General features: G+C 37.6%; 1 protein-coding gene across 1 annotated transcript in view; it reads right to left on the bottom strand.

Annotated features, from left to right (window-relative positions):
- LOC122803815 (extracellular calcium-sensing receptor-like) overlaps window positions 1-22,960 on the bottom strand; it is a 233,528-nt gene that overhangs the window by 39,505 nt on the left and 171,063 nt on the right. Inside the window, exons 7-8 of the mRNA XM_044073501.1 lie at window positions 19,873-20,765; window positions 14,785-14,796 (exon numbers count right to left, since the gene is read on the bottom strand). Coding sequence (XP_043929436.1) covers window positions 14,785-14,796; window positions 19,873-20,765 — 905 coding nt within the window. The remainder of the gene's footprint in view (window positions 1-14,784; window positions 14,797-19,872; window positions 20,766-22,960) is intronic.

Raw genomic sequence — 22,960 nt, forward strand, 5'->3', positions numbered from 1 at the left:
TGCACTTTTTCAAAATTAGTTGGATTTTTGGGGGACTCTAAAGTATATGCCCTACTTCATGTCATTAATGTTTGGAAAATGCTTTAGGGAGAGGAAAAGAGGGGAGAGAGCTAATTGTAAGTAAAGAAAACACTTTATTTTTTAACAGCACTGTATTTGTGGTGCATGGTTTTCTTTGCATGCTATTTTTAAGTGTAATGGGGAATAAAAACAGGTGGTGCTGTTTTTTTTTTCTCCCCTCTTCTCTCTTTCTTCTTGTACAGTTTTGAGAAATATAGAAAATTCATAAAAAAGAAGCCTGGTTAAAACAGCTAAAAAAGTTTAAATTGATATGCTTTTCTTCATTCTTGCATGGGGAAACAATTGTCTTAAGGATCTTAGACTGATTAGCTTTAAGAGAGCATGTAAATGAAAAAAGAATATTGAATATTATGAGGCTTTTTTTTCTAACAAATTTATGTATACTAAGTAGCAATTCTGCAGCTGGTTTTCATGTCTTCATGGAGACAATCAGATAAAGAGAAACTGGAGACAGTCTGCTGGAAGGGGATTGGCTGAGGAAAAGAAAAAAGAACAGAAACAATGTCTAGGACATAGTGTTTTCAGAAAAGAATCAGGGGGGTTCCCAGTTGTGAGAGATAAAGATAACACAAAACCAGTTAGACTTGAAGTAAAGTTTTCTCAGTTTTTTTTTTAATGCAGTGGGAATATTAACATAAACAAGTTTTTTTTTTCTTTTTCTCCCTTCTGTCTTCTTCTATGTTCCATTTTAAGAAAGGTAGGCACAGCAAAGAAAAAAAAAGAGGAAGGGAAACAGGAAGGGTCTGGTTAAGAGAGTAAAACAAAAGAAAAACCAATGTGCTTTTCCCATGCTTGCTTAGGAAAATGACTGGGTTAAGAACCTAGGCATTATCCAGTAACAAGTTTATTATAAAGCATGTAAATGAAAGAGAATATTGAATATTATAAGGCTTTTTTTCTGATAAAAAAGGTACCCTTAGCAGTTTTGTGTCTGGTTTGCATGTCACTAGAAGACAATTTCATAAAGAGAAATGGCTTGGAGAAATTGTTTTCTGGAAGCATTCATGTGTTTTCTCAGCTGGGAAAGCTAAAAAGATAAACAAAATCAAATAGCACTTATTAATAGCACAGGCTGTACCATACGTCACAGTATGACTAACCTTTCTTTTTGGTTAACTCTAGCCTGTCTGTGTAACTATGAACTTAGAACTTTTATTTTATTAGAAAGTAAAAACTTCAATATTTGAAGATATAAATAGTTTTGCATGTTATTATTAAGTTAATAAGTTTTAGGGGGTATTTGGGAGCTTTTTTATTCTGTTTGAGGGCTTTAAAAAAAAGTTATGTAAGATGTGACATATGCGCAAATGAATATGACAAGAAACAACTGTAGAAAAGACCAACCTGCCAAACAGTATATGCACGTGACATAAAAGTTGGAACTAGACATTTAACATAAAAGCAGTTATACGTAAAAGGTGGTAATAATAACAATATAAGAAAATGATACTTTCTGTAATGTCTTTCAATATGAATGGCATTACAGATAAATATAAAAAAGAAATGATAGTGAACTATATTAAAAAATACAGAGTGCAACTAGCTATGCTACAGGATTCACACCTGGAAAAAACTGAACATATGAATTTGATAAAGAAAGGTCTTCAGGATGGTTATTCAGTGGAACATCTGGGGTAAAGGAAAAGAGGGGTACTTATATTAATTGCAAGAAGATATATAATAGTGATAGAAGATGAAAAAAAGATAATAATGGAAGATATATAGTACTAAGGGGCTACTGGCTAGGGAGGAGGATTACACTGGCATGCATTTACATTCCACCTAAAATTGCTATAATGGAGCTTAAGAAACTTCTGAGAGAAATAATCAGCTTTCAGCAAGGAATATTACTTACAGGTGGAGACGGGAATTTGGTTTGCAACAGTGAAGATGTGTCTGGGGGGCCTAGAAGGGAAAATATAACAAAGGATAGTAGATTTTTAAAGAAATTTATGAAAATGTTTGGCATGGAAGATGTGATTTCAGTACTAGGAGTTTGGATTGAATGTACATATTATTCACAGAGATACAAAACCTGAGCTATGCTAGATAGAGTTTATAGCTCACAGGAACATGTGCATTTAATTGAAGGTCTTAAAATGCACCCAACAACTATTTCAGATCATGTGCCAATAGTAATTAAAATAAAAATTTAAGGTAATGAAATAAAATTGAGACACTGGCACTTTCCCACCCATCTGTTGAAAAGAGAGGAATTTAAGGAAAGGGTTTTGGAATTAATTCAGGAGTTACTAGAGAAGATAGAATTTTCTTCTGAAAATATAGCTAGGGAGTGGGATAAAATGAAGGTGGCGTTTAAAACTAGGGTGGAAATAAAGGAAAGGGAGATAACGGTTAAGAAGTAATAGGAATTATTTAAAGGTACTGGCAAATGTTAAAGTATTGCAAAATAGGGGGAATCTCTCAGAACAAGAAAAAGAACAACAGCAGAATGCTAAACAGAAAATAAGGGATTACCTTGATAATATGCACGAGTTTAGAAAGACTGCTGTTAAGCAACTCTTTATTGATAATAATTCTAGTGCACAAAACCTTTTAGCAAAACAACTCAGGCAGCAGAAAGCAGAAAGGGCTGTCACAAAGCTTAGGGAACCTTTAATGAGAAAGATAACAAGGGATCCTGTAAAAGTACTAGAAATATTTCATAAATTTTATGAAAGTTTGTATAAAGCAGAGAAATATGGAAATCAAGAAAAAGTACAAATGGAAATGTTTATGGAAGAATTAAAAATGCCAAGGTTAGAGGTAAGTGACACTCAATTACTAACAGGATAGGAAGAGATGAGATAAAAATGGCTGTGCATAACCAATCTACAGGAAAGTCCCCAGTAATAGATGGCATTCCTGTGGAACTTTGGAAGTTAGGAGGGAAAAAAATGATTAAAATCTGGAACGTTTTGTTTAACAGCATTTTAAGAGGAGGAGAAGTACCAGCATCCTGGAAGAAAGTGGTGGTAATGGTAATACCTAAAGAGGGTAAAGATCCATAGGATCCAACTTCATGCAGGTCCATTTCAATGCTAAACCATAATTATAAAGTGTTTATGTCTATAATGGCTAAAAGAATGGCAAAAGTGAAACCAAAATTGATAGATATGGATCTCTGTGGTTTTGTGGACAGGAGGCAAATAGTTGACAATATTAACAGAACACTGATGATCCAAAGGGAAGCAGATTTTAAGAAAATACCACTTTTATTGGTGGGTCTTGATGCAGAGAAAGCATTTGACAGAGTAGACTGGGACTTTGTGAGCAGGGCAATGGAAGCATTTGCTTTCTCTGATACAATTATAAGGCTGATTAGGAGTATATATAAGGGATCAGAGGCAAAACTTAAAGTGGGTGGGGTCCTCTCTTGTAACTTCTGCTTGAGTAGAGGAACCAGGCAGGGTTGCCCACTTTCCCCTTTGTTGTTTGCATTATATTTAGAACCACTGGCTAAGAAAATAAAGGAATCAGAAATTCAAGGATATAATTGGTATGGTAGTCAGGAAAAGCTGGCCCTATTTGCAGATGATATTATTTTATACATGACAAAACCAGAAAGGGACATTACATTGTTAGGGAACATTTTAAGACAATTTCACATCTTCTCAGGATACAAAATTAATGACGCTAAAACAAAGGCAATAGCAGTAAATTAGGCACTCACACATTAATTGATCCAACAATATCCATATTTATGGGGACATGATAAAATGAAGTATTTAGGAGTATGGATTAGAAATTACTCTTTTGTGGGAGCTACGGATATGTGGGAAGAGACTAAACAGAAGATAATACAAAAGCAGAGAAATTGGAAGCTTTGTTATATGGATATAGATACTAAGATACAAGCAATTAAAATGTATTTAGTCTGTTTAGTCTTATAGATAGGCCAGGGCGGCCACGGTGGTGCAGTGGTTAGCATTGCCGCCTCACAGCAAGAGGTTCTCTGGTTCAATCCTCGGCTGGGGTGCCTTCTGTGCGGAGTCTGCATGTCCTCCCTGTGGTTGCGTGGGTTTCCTCTGGGTTCTCCAGTTTCCTCCCACATCTCAAAGACATGCTGTAGGTGGATTAGACATTCCAAACTGGCCCTAGGCGTGAGTGCGTGCATGTGTGTGCCTTCTGTGGAAGGTTGGGCGCCGGGCTGGTAACTTGACATGGTAAAACTCTACTGCCAAACATGAGCGGACAGGCGATCTGCTGTGGCACCCCCTAACCAGAAAAAGCTGAAAGAAGAAGAAGTCTTATAGATAGGTCAGGCATATTTTTATCAACCAGAGAAGCTATGGATACTAATTAAATAAGAGTTGAAGGATTTTATCTGGGAAGGGAAGATAGCAAGGGTCAAGTAGGATAAGTTGATTCTTCCAATAGAACAAGGCGGACTAGGATTACCCAATTTAAGGGGGTATTTGAGAGCAACACAGTTAAGGCTCTTGTACATAGCACAGGCAGAAAACTATAATTGAAAGTGGAAAGGAATGATGATAATACAGGGAGGAAGCTCAAGAAATAAGAAAAGATTGGGATTTTGGATGCAGAATTTTAAGGAGAACAACAAAAATCATACAGATTATTATATTCATAAAATAGCAGGGAGTATTCTAAGAACTAAACCAGCATGAGAATGAAGAAAAGAGATTGTACTGATAGGGATGACTGTGGTTATGGATACAGATAATAGGCAAGAGCAGGCTGGAATTTATTGGAGAAAACTGGCAAAGGAACCAAAATATTGGGATCAAATAACTAGAAAGGGAAAGGGAATAGAATGGGAAGAGGCCAAGAATGTATTTGGGCTGCAGGTTAGAGATTGCCTTCCCTATCAAGGATTGATATCAGAGTATAGGTAAAGAGAAAGAAATGGGGGTTCTAAATGAAAGACCCACACTGGTAGAGTTTTTAATAGAATCTAGAACAGAAGCTGCCATTTAAAAAAGAATAATTAGTAAAGCATATAAAATATTGCATGATAATTATAAGAATCAGTCAGAGGAGCTTAGAAAGGATTGGGAAGAGAGACTGGATAAGTAATTCAGGAAAGATCAATGGGGGATATATTTATATCTCCCAAATATGCAACACAAATCTAGAAGATTTAGGATATTTGCCAGGAAGTGTTTACATAGATATTTTTATACCCAAGTAGACTCTAAAGAATTTTTCTTCAGGTGGATAGCAAATGTTGGAGATGTAATGGGCAAGAAAGAGGTGGCTGGGAACATATTTTTTGGTAGTGTAATCAGCTGGCAAATTTTAGGGATTCCTTGCAGACCACTCTGTCAGAGATGTGAGGTGAGTGGATTGGACTGACTGGGGAGATGATTTTCTTGAGCTACGATACAGAATCAGAATTGCCTAGGCATAGTAAAACCAGCAAGGTGGCTGCCAAAAAAGCAATTACTAAAAAATGGAAATCAAAGTCTAGACCAGCTTTATAAGAAGTTGTAAATATAGTAACAGAGATAAAACAACTGGAATTGGGAGTTTTAGAAAAGGGAAGGAGCAAACTACATAGGAAAAAATGGGAATTATGGGAATAATATATGAAGAGAATTAATGAGGTTTAAGAGGCAATATCTGAATGAGCCATATAATGCTTAACTGACAATGGCTGGATAGACTATAAGTGATGTATAATGTTTGCAACTGCAGTTGTTTCAATGGTGTATGTGATGTATAATGTTTGCAACTAAAGTGGTATCATTTTGTTTGATTTTCATTTATATAATTGTAAGACTGCCTATATCATATGTGATAATTTAATAAAGATGTTTATTAAAAAAAATAAAAAAGGAAGTTACATTTTCATAAACCCTCTCACACTCTTTTAGAAAACAGCACTGTTGATTTTTTACACAAAAATTCTGTTGATAAAATATTCATATAAGAAATGCAAAGTCAGACTATGATAAATCATAATTACTTCTCTGTAACTGTCTGACATGTTTCATGTAACAACACTGTGATTATAACCATGTAATATAGATCCACATGTCTGGGTTCCACCTTTAGCTGCATCCTTGAGTGACAGCTGTAGGACCCAATCATAGCCATACACCTTTATTTCTAAAATACGGCAATACAGAATGCATGTATTTGCTTAATTTTGTAAAATATAATAAATACTTATCCATCTTTCATACCATCAACACACTTTCTTCTATCTCTTATAACTTATGTCTCATCCAATGTATTCTATAATTTGTCATCGCTATTTTACTGTACACCACCCTCTAAAATGTACATAGCCATCTCTTTCTCTTCTTCTGTATTTGTGTTTTATGTAATGTTATAGGTTCATAGGTTCATAGATAGGTACTAGGCTATCTGCCCTAGGGCATTTATAAGCCTAGCCAGAATGTGTTGGCTTTCGCCTCCCTTTAAGACTAGATTCCTGAGCCTCTGTCCAGCATGGCCATAGAAGTGATCCCAGGAGTAAATTTACGATTTCCCATCCACTCATCAAGATTTCTCTTGAAGACGGTCAGCGAGGGGCTTTGCCTAACATGCACTGGGATTCTATTTCAGAGCAAGGGAAGCCTTTGGGATATGAATCTATTCCTCCAGCATGTCCTATTTATTGTTGTGCTAAGGTTTAAATCCCTGGAGCATGTAGCTCTAATGGATTTGGTTTTCTTGAGGTGGATCATGTCCAACAGTTCAGCGTTAGACATGGCCTTGTACGTCAGACAGAGATCTCCTCTGAGTAGGCAGTAAGCAACTGAGTAGAGCTGGAGTTTCTTTAGTTGAGCTGCATAGGGCATCTTTTTGAGGCCCACGATCCTCTTGGTGAGGTATTTTTGAGGTCTCTCCAGCTGTTGCAGGTGTCAGGTAAGGTACATCCCAAATGGGGCATTCTACTCAGTTATGGGCCTGATGAGCGAAGAGTAGAGGGGCACAATGACCTCTCTTGATCTAGATGTGAACCCTTTTGTGATTAGGTGAGCTATATAGAAGGTTTTTCTAACCACTTTGGCAATGTGATTGTCAAACATTCATAGGTAGGTACTAGGCTATCGGCCCTAGGGCTCATACAAGCCTAGCCATAAAATGTACCCTGGCTTTCGCCACCCAAGAAAATTATTTTCCTGTGCCCCTGTCGAGCAGAGCCACAGAAGTGATCCCTGGGGTGAATTTCCCATTTCCCATCCAATCATCAAGATTTTTCTTGAAGAGTGCTAATGAGGAGCTCTGTTTGACATAGATAGGTAGTCTGTTCCAGAGTATGGGAAGTCTCTGGGACAATAATCTATCCCTCCAGCATGTTCTGTTTATTGTGGTGACAAGGTTTAGGTCCCTAGAGCATGTAGCTCGGAGGGATTTGGATTTCTTTAAGTGGAGCATGTCCAACAGCTCTGGGTTTGACATAGCTTTGTATGTTAGGCAGAGATCGCCTCTGAGTAGGCGATATTCGATGGAGTAAAGCTGTCATTTTTTGAGATGGTCTGCATAGGGCATCTGTTTGAGGCCAGTAATCCTCTTTGTGAGGTATTTCTGTGGTCTTTTCAGTTGTTGTAGATGTCTTGTGAGGTACATACCAAAAGGGGTGATGTACTCTATAATGGGTCTAATGAGTGATGAGTAGAGGGGAACAATGACCTCTTTTTTCTGGATAAGAATCCTTTTGTGATGAGATGAGCCACGTAGAAGGATTTCCTGACCACTGTGGTGATGTGATTATCAAAGGAGAGACTACTGTCCACCTGTGTCCCAAGGTCTCTTATCACATTTTTGGCATTAAGTAGACTACCAGCTATGTGGTAGTTCATGGGTACAGAGTTTTTACCAAAGGGGATGACAATACACTTTTTGGCATTGAGCTTCAGACCATGGCTTTGACACCAGGTATCTGTCTCAGTGAGGCCCTTTTGTAGTTTGTCCACATTATTAGGAGTTTTGATTATGGCTCCTAGTTTGCAGTCATCTGCAAACTTTGTTAGCCAAAGACCTTCTGTGTTGGCCTGCACTTCAGAGAAGTAGATACCAAACAGGAGAGGACCCAGGACTGAACCCTGTGGTACTCCACTTGTCAGTGGTCTGATGTCGGATTTGGAATCCGCTAATTTCACAGTGTGGGTTCTGTCCGTGAGCCAGTTGGCAACCCATTTTGTGACATAGGGATTTATACCTAGTTTAGTGAGCTTATCTATAATTCCAGAGTGGGGGATGGTGTCGAAAGCCTTGGCGAGATCTAGATAAGCTGTGTGAACCATTTTACCCTAATCTATGGCTTTGATGACTGCTTCAAAGAAGTCAATCAGGTTTAGGAGACATGATCTGCCTTTTACAAATCCAAACTGGATAGGGTCCATCTTGTTACATATGGGTTAATATTTAAGCTGGTAAGCTTATTTATGATGCCAGAGTGGGGTATTGTGTCGAAGGCCTTTGCGAGGTCCAGGTAAGCTGTGTGGACTACCTTTCCCTCATCTATGGCTTTGGTTACTATTTCAAAGAAGTCAACTAGGTTTAAGAGGCAAGATCTGCCTTTAACAAAGCCGAATTGGGTAGGGTCCAGTGTTTGGAGGTTCCCAATGTCTTTGTTTATGAGATCCATGATGATGCGCTCCATAGCCTTGCAGACCAGGCTAGTCAGGCTTATAGGCCGATAGTTCCTGGGATCCATTGTGGTGCCACCTTTGTGGAGTGGGATCACTGTTGCTGTATGCCATTCTTTGGGTACATAACCTGTTGGTAAGGCTGAGTTGGAACAGTGAATTAATGTGAGGGTTTAGTTCATTTTGGAGCTTGTGTAAGATGCAGCCCAGGATACCATCCGATCCCATTGATGCTGTGTTTTTTACTTTGAAGAGGGCTGCTTTCACCTGTGTGTCTGTGATGTCTGGGGGACTGCATTCTTCTGGGATAGACACTGGCCCTTTTGGGGGGGGGGTAAAGTTTGCACTGAACCTGTCCGCCAGGATGTTGGCAATGTCAGTGGGTTCAGTGTATTTTGTGCCATTTTGCACCAGCTCAGAGCAGATCTGAGAGTTGCCCAGATTCTTGATGTAGCTAAAGAATGCCTTGTGATTATCTTTAGAGTCTTTGCCGATTTTTCTTTCAAAGCTAGCCTTTGATGATTTTATGAGGGATCGAAGTTTCTTGCTAGTACTGATAAGGGATGCCTTCCCTTTTTGGGATTTTGCCTTATTATGTAATAGTTTCTTCCTTCTGTTGTATAGCTTATTTATGGCCAGGGTCCACCAGACTGGTCTCCTGTTTTTGGAGGAGTGAGTCTTGGTTTTACTTGGGATGACATGATCCATGCATTCCCGTAGGTGCTCATAGAGTGCATTTGTAAAGGATTCTGCGGTTTGGGTAGCATTTTCCATTAGCCCGGGGGCTTTGAAACTTTCCACCTCAGTCTTGAGAAGTGTGAAGTTTGCTATTGAGAAATTTTTCACAGTGGTTTCTTTGGCTGGGGGGTGGGGTTGGGATGTGGATGTCCATTGTGATTAGTGTATGGTCTGATCTTACCAATGAGGGGTTTATCTCTGGTGTGGAACACTGAGCCCCCATGTTGGTGATGACCAAGTCCAATATGTTGTCCCCTCTTGTGGGAGTAGTGACCAGTTGTTCCATGGCATTTAAGTTTATAAACTCCAGGAATCATTGGGTGAAAGAGTTGGGACTTGAGTAGTTTTCCCAGTCCATGTTTGGGTAGTTGAAATCCCCCAATATCATGGTGTTTGGTGAGACCTTCATATTCTCCAATGTTCTCAGGAATGCCGAGTGGGGGTCCTGAGATAAGGTGGGTGATCTGTAGCAGGCTACAAACTGAAAAGCAATTTTACCTACTGTTAGTTGCACATGGATGGTTTCCGCTGCCTCGTGCAGTGCCACTAACCTGGAGGTGTGTGTATCCTTGATGAAAATAGATACTCCCCCCACCTTTAGTATTTCGGTCCGAGTTCTGGGACCAAAAAGAATGGTATGAGTTGAATCCTGGTAGTGCTGGGGTGCTCTCTGGGGCCTTGAACCAAGTTTCTGTTACTGCACAGATATCGATTTTCTCCATACTGAGGAGTGCCTCAAGTGCATGCATCTTGAGGTTCAGACTTCTGGTGTTGAGTAGCATTACCCTTAGTTTTTGTTTCTGGTATTGTCTATGGAGGTGGGTTTGTCTTTTGAGCCTTGCCTAAAAAAGGCACTATGGGGGTGGCAAGAGCCTTAGCCAGTATTCAAAAGCCTAAGGGTGACAGGTGCAAGCCATCCCTGATGAAGCAGCGTCATCCCAGGCTGACAGACACTGGATCCCCTTTGAATGACACCAACAGCTTAGCCAATTGTTAAAAATGATCATTTTGTCTTTATACTGTGGCATCATTCTTGGTGAGGGCAAGATGCTACTCAGGGTCAGGGTCATACTGGCCTGGGCTACATGATCAGAGAACTCCTCTATGTCTCTTTTCATGTAGTCCAGGGAGGTACGTCTCAGGTCATTGACACCAACATGGACAATGACAGAGTCATATTTGTACCTGCTGTGGAGTGACCTGAGTGCTTGTGTTATGTGGCAGATCCTGGCACCCAACAGGCAGCTTACAGTGATCTTCTCCTTGTTCAGTCTGGTGAGTGGGACATCAGTGTGCCTGGCAATAGAGTCTCCAATTACTAGTGTATTAGGTGTGTAATTTAGTCTTAGGGGCTGCCACTGCATGGCACACTGACTTTGTGAAGTATGTGATACATGAAAGTTGTTGTGGGGTAGCGGTTGCTTGGATGTCTGCTTTGGAGGTCTCTGTTGCTTTATTATTACTATTTAGAGCCTCCAAGTATGTTTTTGTGAGTTTATGTGTCTTGTTTGCTGGTTCGATTGGTCTATGTGAGACTGGTTGTGTGGTGCGAGTGGTTTCCTTCTCCTCCTGACTGACTGTGCCAGTCTTGGGTTGAGAGAGCTCGACCTCCAGTTTGGCTGTATAGTTGCATCTCTCACATATATTTCAGCTTGTTGGAAAGAGGAGAGGGTTGCCTGTGTACATAAGGCAGTTGTAACATTGCCTCAAGATTCCCATATTCACCAGCTGGACTGGAGAGTATACCTGAAACTGTGCTTTGGACATGTCTGGATGGTTTAAAGAACTGATTTATTGATTGTCCAGAATGGACAAATAAGGAGCCTTGTACTTCTGGATAGTATAAGGGGGTGTAGTGCTAAAGTTTGTTAGTGCTTACTGAGAAATCTGAGCAAGTACTGGGCTGTAGAATGAAGGTAGAGTGCTTATTTTGAGAGTTTGACTAGTTCTAAGGGAAAAATTGAAGAGCAGACTTTGTGGTGCCAGGAATAGTTTACAACAGCTTAAATGGTGCTGCGCAACGTTGCGTGATGTTGTGCGATGTGCAAAATAACGCAAAACCATGCAAATATGGGCTTTAAGGCAGGAAACTTGAAAGAGATAGGAATTAGCCCAAAACGGCCAATAAGCTACTAGTTGCCGAGCTGAGACCACTCCTCCAGGGACAGATAGGCTGCTCAAAGCAGCCCACTCTCACTGGTGAACAGAGAAGCTTCCTCCTATCCAAGTAAGGCTATGGGCAACACAGGAACTTATACCACAGACCAGAATTCAGCAGAACCTGAAATCTAGACTACTCTAGTTCAGAAAAGGCAGGGAACAAGGATTTTTTTTTTGATTTTTTTTTCTTTTTAAAACTGAACAACAGTAACTTAACAGAAAAACACTGTAAATGCTTTGAACAGGCTAGTGCACTTGAGTGTGTAACCTACAACAGTTAAACAACACAAAAATGATTTAAAGAAGTGCAGGAACAGTAAAAATGCAAAAACAAGCTTTTTTCAGATATTAGAAAAGCTAGAAACTCGCTTTTCGGCGAGAACATGCAGTCACAAGTAGAAAGGAAGAGAAAAAATACTTAATCTGTTTAAAATCTCTCCTTTCATCTCTCTGCTGCTTGGAACACTCTGCAGGACCACGAGGAACTGTGCTGAGTCCAAAACAAGCGCAAAACCGTGCAAATGCGGGTTTTAAGGCAGGGAACTTGAAAGAGAGAGGAATTAGCCCAAAACGGCCAGTAAGCTACTAGTTACTGGGCTGAGACCACTTCTTAATGAACAGATAGGCTGCTCAAAGCTCCCCACTCTCACTGGTGAACAGAGAAGCTTCCTCCTATCCAAGTAAGGATATGGGCAACACAGGAACTTATACCACAGCCCAGAATTCAGCAAAACCTGAAATCTGGACTACTCTAGTTCAGAAAAGGAGGGAAACAAGGATTTTTTTTCTTTTTTCAACAGAACAACAGTAATTTAACAGAAAAACACTGTAAATGCTTTAAACAGGCTAGCGCACCTGAGTGTGTAGCCACCAACAGTTAAACAACACAAAAATGATTTAAAGAAGTACAGGAACAGTAAACATGCAAAAATAAGCTTTTTTCAGATATTAGAAAAGCTAGAAACTCGCTTTTCGGCAAGAATATGCAGTTGCAAGTAGAAAGGAAGAGAAAAAATACTTAATCTGTTTAAAGTCTCTCTTTTTGTCTCTCTGCTGCTTGTAACACTCTGCAGGACCACGTTATATAGTTACAGCTGTTAAACTATTTCATTGCACATGTAAACATTTTTGGCTTGCTGTAACTAATAGTTTTGCTTTACTCAAACTTTTAATTGAAACTATATGTAGTACTCATGTCAATTTACTGTATGTTACGTATGTCAGTATACTGTATATTGTTCTTATGTCTACTTGGAGCTTTTCTCCCCAGGTCTCCACTGAAAATGGGCTCATTTTGGCCCAGTGGATACTCCTGGCAAACAAATGTAAAATAAAATAAATAAATAAATAATAATACTTATATTTTTCTGCTACAATGCATACATTTAACCATATTTTGCTAGCTGAATATATCTATTAATATGCAAGTGACCTTTTTATGTATACCCTGAATTAATAGATGTAGAAAGACAGATATGTGTTTTTTGCATAAACCTGTAGTTTCAGGCAAGCTGCACTTGCAAAGTGAATTCAGTATATGAACTCCGAGGGTTGCCAATTGTCCAGAATGTTCCTGGACTGTCCAGAATTAAGGGACACTGTCCAGAAAACAGAAAGGACAGCATATTGTCCAGAAAAAAATGGCAGGAGATTAATTTTCTTTTAATTTAAAAAAAAAAAACTTTGTTTTTTTTTTTTTTTTTTAAGAACATCCTTTGCATCTGGTTGCACACAGACGCAGAAGACAAAAACAATCTTCTGCATCTGTGTGATTGACTGATTACGTATTTGTCTTCCACATGCGTGGAATTTGAATTCTTGAAGACTTTTGAAATGTGCAGCAATTTCAAATATGGTTCAGGTACTTATGAAATGCTGCAGTTTTACCTACTTGTTCCACAGTCTGTTTGCATATATAGAGAAAGTAGAATCTGAAATTCCTACCTATACAGTAATATTTCAAAGTACTGTTATTGGATATTAAGTAGCTTTGTTGGCGGCTAATGTTGCAAACAATAAAGATACTAGGAACCACTAAAAGACACTGATGGAAGGATGATACCAGCTTCAGTTTAATTGGCTTTTAATTGTAACAATGGAAAAACATAAACATGCAACACACCACAAACATTAAATGCCTTAATGTATCACCGTGTTTTTTGTCCTGATACAGACGTCTTCAGATGTAAAACCACAATAATCCCAACCCTTTCTTTTAAAACAACTGACAGTTGTATTACTCCACTAAAATTCTTTACCTAATAAATCAATTAACCAACCAATACAGTGTAATTAAAAACATTATGTAAATAGGAAGCTTATGTTGAATATAAAAGTATATATAAATAAAACATATACATGTATAACAATATAATTTCTAAAATATATATGAAAAATTTTTTAAATATGCAATTTTCATATATATTTTAGAAATTATATTGTTATACATGTATATTTTATATATATATATATATATATATATATATATATATATATATATATGGGTACACTTCACATAATCGACTTACTGAAATCTCGAATTTCGTATGGTCAAGACCATATGATCGAGATTTCAGTAAATCGAATATGTGTAGTGTTGAAAAATAAAAGTTTACTTACCTTAATACATTGCGTACACACAGAGGCAAGGATTCTTGTATGCTCTGTGTGTACGTAATGTTTTTTTTTTTGTGTGGCGTTGACAGGAAATGAGAAATCTCCCGTTTTGCGCTTCCGCATACAGTGCAAGACGGGAGATTTCCCAATTCCCCACTGTAGCACGATGTTGGAGTTGTTATATTTAAGTAGGGGGGTGTGGGGGGCACAGCCCCATTATAGAGGGCGAAGCCCCCCTGCAAAAGCGAAGTTTGTCTTTTTTTTTTTTTTTGGTTTCATTTCAGAAGTTCGAGTTTACAAAACTCGATGTTTTGGTTTCGGTTATTTGAAGTTCGAGATTTTGTAAATTCGAGCTTCTGAAGAGAATCCATATATTTATATATATATATATATATATATATATATATATATATATATATATATATTTATATATATATATATATATATATATATATATGTATACTTTGATATTCAACATAAGCTTCCTATTTATATATGTCTTTAATTACACTGTATTGGTTGATATTTGGTTAATTGAGTTATTAGGTAAATAAGTTTATTGGAGTAATACAATTGTTGGTTGTTTTAAAAAGAAAGGGGTTGTTATTATTGTGATTTTTACATCTGAAGAAGTCTATATCAGGACGAAAAACACAATGATACATTAAGACCTTTAATGCTTGTGGCATGTCGCATATTTATGTTTTTATATTGTTACAATTAAAGGCCTCTTAAACTGAAGCTGGTATCGTCCTTCCATCAGTGCCTTTTCGTGGTTATTAGTTTTACTTTAGCACTGCATCTCCATTTTGGTGAAATAAAGATACTAGGTCTGAAGGTCTCCATGAATATTAAATGTATTTTGAAGCAGAAGGCCACTAAATTATGATACTGTTTTTAGTTAAGATGCTGTTTTACTCATGTTTTCACTAAGTGATTAAGTAAAATATTTTGTTGCACTTGATTATGCATTTCAGTATTATTGGTGGGGATGTAATCATTTAATGTGATCAAAGAAGTCTTTTAAGTGTTTCTTTTTGTGGGTGTATTCATTTCTGGTGACAGATGTAGTCACAGACCTCTGACACATATTAGTAACTGGTGCTATACAAATGTAATGTACCCAAAAGTACAAGTGTGACAAGCCTGAGGATGCTGTTGTACTAATTAAATCTAGTTACATCAAATACTGACAGACAATTTAAGCACTCCCCTCTTTCTACAAAGATGATGGTTGCCAAACCACTATTCAGTGGGATCATGTCAGAAGACCATATGATCAATGTGTACATTCATGTATCTGATTTTATGACTGCCTTATAAACCTTAAAGTACCACATACACATGATACTGCATACACACACACACACACACACACACACACACACACACAGACACACACACACACACACACACACACACACGCAGACACACATACATATATGTGTATGTATGGGTCCCCCACATTTTTGTTGAATGCCGTTTCTTCAACAAACACAGGGAGTGTGGTTTAATGTCAATGGTATGGATAGTCACACAGTGGAAATGTTGATATTGTGTAATGTCAAGACAGGTAAGTGAGGTTAGAGGGATGAGACTGTTTCTGCATGTGTATGTGAGGTAGGGTTAGGATCAGGATGGGGATAGGTGTTATATATTTGTGTGCGAGTTTGTGTATTTTAGGGTTAGCATCAGGTTTAGGTTAGGGGATAAGATATAGTTTTGTTTGTGTGTCCAAGTGTGTCTTATGTAGTGGCATTGTTACGGGATGGATTTAATGAAGATAAGGTGTAGTGTTAAATTTGAGGAAAGAGGCAGCATTATAGGGTTAGCACCCATTACTAAAGTGGTACATGGGGGCAAAGCTGACTCCATAACTCAGTTGTGATTCCCATGTTATCATATGACATTGTAAATAGTTTTTTTCCATAAATGTACATAATTTAATTATTCTATATTGCTGCTTATATAGCTCTGTACTTTAGATATAAGGTTTATTTCTGTGCATGTTAAACCAGTTGTAAATGCACTATATGTAATACAGCTGTCAACATTCTTTTGTATCTGCTTATTTAGCCTGGGGCATGGCTGAAAAGGATTTTCAGACCAGTTTACTGACCTGTGTAACTTGTTAACTCAGCAGGTTAATTCACATGCAGACATAATATACTGTGGTTAACATGTCTGCATTTGTATGCTTTTCTATGTGGCCACTCAGGTTGTTCCCCTTCATGTTACTTTCTTAATAGTCATACTGAGTAGGACTGATATTCCAGATCTCACACAATGGGGTGAAAAATATGGTCTCGCTATACTAAGAAGCCATTGTTGCAGCTCTGGACTTTCTGTAGGGTCTAACAGAATTTATATGTTGGTAGAAACATCAGCAATTCATCATTAAGTATCAGACTTATTAGTTCACTTTAAGTGCTCTGATTCTGCCTCTCTCTATATATGTATATACTTTTAACTTGGGTTTAGCTCTTGAAGGCAGAGCTTCACCTCTAAACCCCTTCATTTATTTTATTTTATTTTATTTTATTTTACATTTGTTGACCGGGCTAGTCTAGCTGGATATATGTCCATTTTCAGTAGAGGCCCGGGGAGATAAGCTCCACTTATAAAACTTTACTGATGCTAAGTATAAAAACTATTAAGAACTACATTCAATTATAATAATATAATAATAATCAAGTAGTATAAAAAGTAATGGAGTGAAGAAAGTATTGTAGAACATGACAACAAGAAATATGTAATAACATTTACATAGAGAGGGAAATTGAAAATAGATGAAAAGAAAGTGAACTTAGTTGGGGGTGAAGTAAGTCAGATGAACATGAATTAATGTTAGTCAGGATTGGTACAGGGGCACAGCCATTGTGTTTTGAGGTAAAGCTTGAGTTTCTTTTTAAAGAGAGATTTTGAGGGAATAGATGAGAGTTCAGAGGGAAGCAGGTTCCAATATTTTCCAACAGTGTTTGAGAAAAGAGAGTCTCCGGCCTTGTTGTTTGATTTGACAGTGTCTATAAGAAGTTTGTGTGCAGATCTAAGGGACTTTAGGTTGTGGTATGGGTGAATCAGGCTTGATAGTATAGGGGTTTTGTCAGGTTGATAAAGAATTTGATGGGCTATGCTAAGCTGGTTAGTTTTAGTTTCATACCTGTGCTAACATCCATTATACAGATGGCTATTTTTTTCCAAGGGGCAGGTTAAGCTGAAAAGTGCAGAATTGCTCAGTACTTGGCACAGTGGCATTGCTCTGTAAATATGAAGCAGTGCCCAGACATAGTATTACTCTATTGATTTTTTTCAGTGATGCTGTCATTGCCTAGATTGCATTAAACTAGAGTTCAGCATATTTCTTTACCTGGTCAAATTTCGGTAACTTCTGTTCATTTGTATGTGAACTGCTAACTCTAACTAATTGCTTGCCAGACAGCTTTATCATTAGTCAGACTTTTAGCTGTATAAATGGTTAATACATACAATTGCCAGCAGTCTGTTACTTGTTTTTCAAGGTAAAGGGAATATTGTGTTAAGACCTCAGTTGGTACATTGTTTACATTAGTATCTCCCTTTCTGGGTATTATTAAGAAATCTAGAAATACATACCTTCCTGCATTAGGAAGGAAGTAGAGCACACCAAAAATAAGCTCTCTTTCATCACTGCTACTGAACCAGAAACTGTGTTGTATTGTAAATACTCAGCACTGAAAAATGTTCCTCTCTAGCAGAGGCTTTTTTGAATCACTTTGTGACAACAGCCAGCAAAGATACTTAGTATTTTGGGCATTTTATGGAAGCTAACTGAAATGGAATGAAAGAAGAATTGCATTACATGTATTGTGCTGAATCTTGCTAGGTCATTGTACTCCATATTATTTGCTTTGTTTTGTTTGAAATAAACCAAATTATGCAAGTACTGTGCTTCTCAGACTTGAATTTCAAAGTGTAGCTAAACAAGATTTTCTCCAGGATGGTGGATTATCTTTTATCTAAACCATCAAGCGCTTCTTCTGTAGACTTCAATAGTTCTTAGGAACTTAAGGAACCTGTTTTCAGTTTGCCATCCATTCCTTATTGCGATATTACTAGCTTCCCATTTTTTAATATAACATAGGCAATTTATTCTTCAAGGGAAGCAGGCCCTGAATTTGTAGATGCAACACTTAAATATAAAGTTGTTTGCTAGAAGCAACTTTTTCATTAGTTACAGATCTCTTCTACGTGGAATTATTCAGATGACTTTTACTTCTGCAGAGATAGTACATATTGACTATTAGTAGAGTGTAATGATAGACGTTTGACGAGCCTTTTATGGTTGAAATGTTCTCAATCTGACAGTTTTGTCATTATTGGTTCATATGTTTTGTTTCATTGCTTAATGGAAAAATGTTCAAAACTATACATTTAAAACACAGAAGTGGTGCTGTATTATGCATTGGATATAATTTGGTTATTATATATTATAATTTACTACAATGAGGAAGGTGAAGCAAAGAAAGTTTGCATGGTCCTAAAAATGTGTGCAAGGAGCCTATGATTCCAAAGGTAAACTTAATCTGCCACTGGCCAGATGCATTTTCTTTGAATGTGAATTTCAGTGCTGTGCCTTTTTTCATTGTGAGACTGTATTACTTTGTTTAGCAAATGTTTATCAGTGTTTGTGCTATAAAATTTGAAATAAAAGTTTTAAATTTAATTCAAATGTCTGTAATCATTATAGAAGTAAAGCAGAAAACAGTATGTACACTGAGAGTTTTGAACAGTGTTTATGCCAACTGAGAAGAAATGGAAAAATAGCCAAGTAATGGGACACTGGAATGGCTGTGTGGGAGGGGACAGGGATACTACAGTTACAAGCATTATACTTTCGTGTACATGTCCATAATTTTTGACATGAAAAGTTGGCAACCCTACTGACCACTGAGAAGAAATGTGGTTTTTAACTTTAAGAAAGCTCTGTTTAAACAAACAAATGTTACTAAGACTTGACTATGAAATATGAAGAATACAATTTCAGCTTGTTGTGTATCACACAGAGTTTAATTGTTTTATGACAAAAGATGAAGAAACGCAGAGAAATATGAAACTTACACAGAATAGGAAATGTCACACAGTTTCACTTAAGCTTGTAGCTATAGTATTTTGTAGGTAAACCAGTTTAAAGTATATATTATTACTGTAGACTTATATTTTTCCACTGCATGATATCCTTCTCTTCTCAAGCATATTCAAGGAAATAACACACAGCTTGCTTTTAAAGCTGCCTTGAACATCAGTGAGCTGAAGCATCCGTTTGGAGTTGTTGCTGGGATCTTTGTTTGTTGAGTACTGAGTACTGAAGAAGGAGAGTTTTTTTCTCCTCTAAACTATCAATATGGGTGCTGTAGTACTATTTATTTATACTTCATACTGCTTATAATTATTGTAGCTTGAACACTACACATGTTACATTTGTGACGTCTCAGATGAACCCTATAATTATCTATTTAATGCCAGTTTTTGCAAACAAAAAAGGGAGGAAGTATTAATGGAAAAGAGCAGTAACTACTATTACTAAAGTTTTGAAAAATGATCAGAAAAAACAAATTATAGATAATTCCAGCACAGTAACTCTCTAAACAAGAACCATGCACTGGTTCTCCATCTATATTACAAGTAATGCTAATGGATATCCTGTTTATTCTATTCCATTCTTAAACATAACCTTCCCCATTAGGTAGTCCCTTGTGTTCATTGTTGGCCTAAGCAGAATAATGTAACACTTAGGAGTAAATATACAAAGCAGCAGTCCTGCCCCAGAGGATACAATGGCAAATATTTCCACAGACACCATATACTTCCCTTGTGTGCTCAGATATGCTGGAATGAATGACATCCAAACACTAACAAATACCAGCATACTGAATGTGATAAATTTAGCCTCGTTAAAGCTGTCTGGGAGCTTTCTGGATACAAATGCAACTACAAGGCTTATGACAGCTAAAAGGCCCATATAGGATAACATACACCAGAAAGCCACAGGTGAGCCTTCATTACACTCTATAATGAGCTTCTCTGTTACAGAAGTTGCATTTTCATACTGAAATGGAGGAGAAAGAATTAACCAAGAAACACATATTATTATCTGAACAGTTATACAGAACATAACTAAAAATTTTGGCAACCTTGGGCCAGTGTATTTCTGCAGGCTGCTGTTTGGTTTGCTTGCCCTGAAGGCAATGACCACTACAATAGTTTTGGCTAAAACACAAGAGATCGACATTGTAAAAGTAATGCCAAATACACACTGGCAAAGCATACATGTACTATTTGTGGGGCGGCCAATAAAAATTAATGAACAAAGGAAACACATCATGAGGCTGAATAAAAGCAGGTAACTAAGCTCTCTGTTGTTGGCCTTGACAATAGGTGTGTGGTGGTACTTTATAAAGACTGTTAGGATAGCAAGAGTGACTAATTCCAGGAATACAGAAAATGCTGTTAGTACTGAGCCAAGTGGTTCTTCATAGGAAAGGAATTCAACTACTTTTTTTATGCACTTGTCCTGTCTTTCACTGGGCCACTCATCTTCAGGGCATTTCAAGCAAACAGCAGAATCTGCAAAGAATGGAAGAGAAGAAGATAGTCTGAAAACCTACTTTAATTTGTCAAGTCATGTGCTTTATTATATTATATTATATTTGTAAATGACACATTTTTTAGACAGATAACACCATCAGGGAAACATAATTTAGCAACAAAGATTCTTACACAAATAAACATAAACCTAGGTGATTATTATATGTTGAACAAAAATATTCATGACTTTATTAAGAAACAGACTGAAATGATTAATGTCCAAGTTCATTCATCGTTCATTATGATCATGCAGGTCCTGCATAAAAAGACAAGCTGTAAAATATTTAAAATGCTATGTGTGTAATGGACTTAGCAAATAAAAAGTTTTATATATATATATATATATATATATATATATATATATATATATGCCAAAGCCATTACAGTCCATAATGTGTATGAGTTTGTATAAATAAAACAACTGATGTTTATGATGCTACCAATATAAAAGACTGCTAGGCTGATGTTGCTAATACAATGAAGTCTATGTACATTTCTTGCTTAGAAAATAAAATAAAAAAACAAGCAAAGAATAGAATGAAATTGGTCTTAAATGTTGGAATGATTGCTTAAAATTGATTATTATCATTATAAAAAATTAAACCGAATATTACTTATGTGATAGTAAGTGAACTTATTTATACCAGTTAATTACTTTTATAGTAAATAAAGTTACAGAAATATCTAGAGAATCACATAAATTCATACATTAATAGTGTTAATTTATGTAATACAAAAATGGTATATTTACTTCCATTTCATATTTATCCACTATATAAAAAGTAGTATCCTGGATAAAACACTATCTATAGTTAATATTGGAATTATATAACAGATTAAGATTATCACAATGCCAGACACACTCGTCATTGGTGACTCTATAGTCAGGCACACTGACGTCCCGCTCATCAGACTGAGTAAGGAGAAGGTCACAGTAAGCTGCCTGTCGGGCGCTAGAATCCGCCACATAACGCAAGCACTCAGGTCTCTCAACAGCAAGTACAAGTACGACTCAGTCATTGTCCATGCTGGTGTCAACGACCTGAGACGTACCTCCTTGGACTACATGAAAAGAGACATTGAGGAGCTCTCTGATTATGTAGCCCAGGCAGGTATGACCCTGACCTTGAGTAGTATCCTACCTTCACCTAGAATGATGCCACAATACAGTGATAAGATGATCAGCTTTAATAATTGGCTTAAATTTTGGTGTCATTCAAAGGGGATCCAATGTCTGTCTGCCTGGGATGACATGCTGGACAAGCCACGCTGCTTCGCAAGGGACGGCTTGCACCTGTCACCCCTGGGCTTCCGGATATTGGCTAAGGCTCTTGCCACCCCCATAGTGCCTTTTTTAGGCAAGGCTCAAATTCTAAACCTACCACCCTAGAACACAAAAAAGGAAAAAACTAAGGGTAATGCTGCTCAATGCCAGAAGTCTCAATCTCAAGATGCACACACTCGAGGCCCTTCTCAGTATGGAGAACATCAATATCTGTGCTGTGACAGAAACCTGGTTCAAGGCTCCTGAGAGCACCCCAGCACTATCAGGTTTCACCTCATATCATGCGTTCCGGCCCCAAAATCCGGACAACACCAAGAAAGGAGGGGGGTGTCCATATTCATAAAGGACACACACACCTCAAGGTTTGTGGCAACGCACGATGCATCGGAGACCATCCAGGTGCAATTAACCATAGGCAAGACTGCTCTGCAATTTGTAGCATGTTACAGGCCACCCTCTCAAACTCAGGAACCTCACATGGCCTTCCTGAAAACACTGGAGGGGATAAATGTATCTCCAAACACCATCATACTAGGTGATTTCAACTACCCTAATATAGACTGGGAACACTACTCAAGCCCAAACACTCTAGCTCAAAGGTTCCTGGAGTTCATAAACTCAAATGCCATGGAACAACTAGTCACCATCCCCACAAGAGGAGAAAACATACTTGATCTCATCATCACGAACATGGGATCACAATGTTCAACACTGGAAGTATACCGCTCACTGGTGAGATCAGATCATAAACTAATCTTGCTGGAGGTACTCATCCCGCCCCCACCTGAAATAAAAAAGACCACAGTGAAAATCTTCTCAAAAGCCGACTTCACACTTCTAAAAACTAGTGTGGTCTCCTTTAAGGCCCCTGAGCCAGTGGTAAACATTA

The sequence above is a fragment of the Protopterus annectens genome, chromosome 6.part0, assembly GCF_019279795.1.
Source record: "Protopterus annectens isolate FY-2018-M chromosome 6.part0, PAN1.0, whole genome shotgun sequence".
NCBI lineage: Eukaryota > Metazoa > Chordata > Ceratodontiformes > Protopteridae > Protopterus > Protopterus annectens.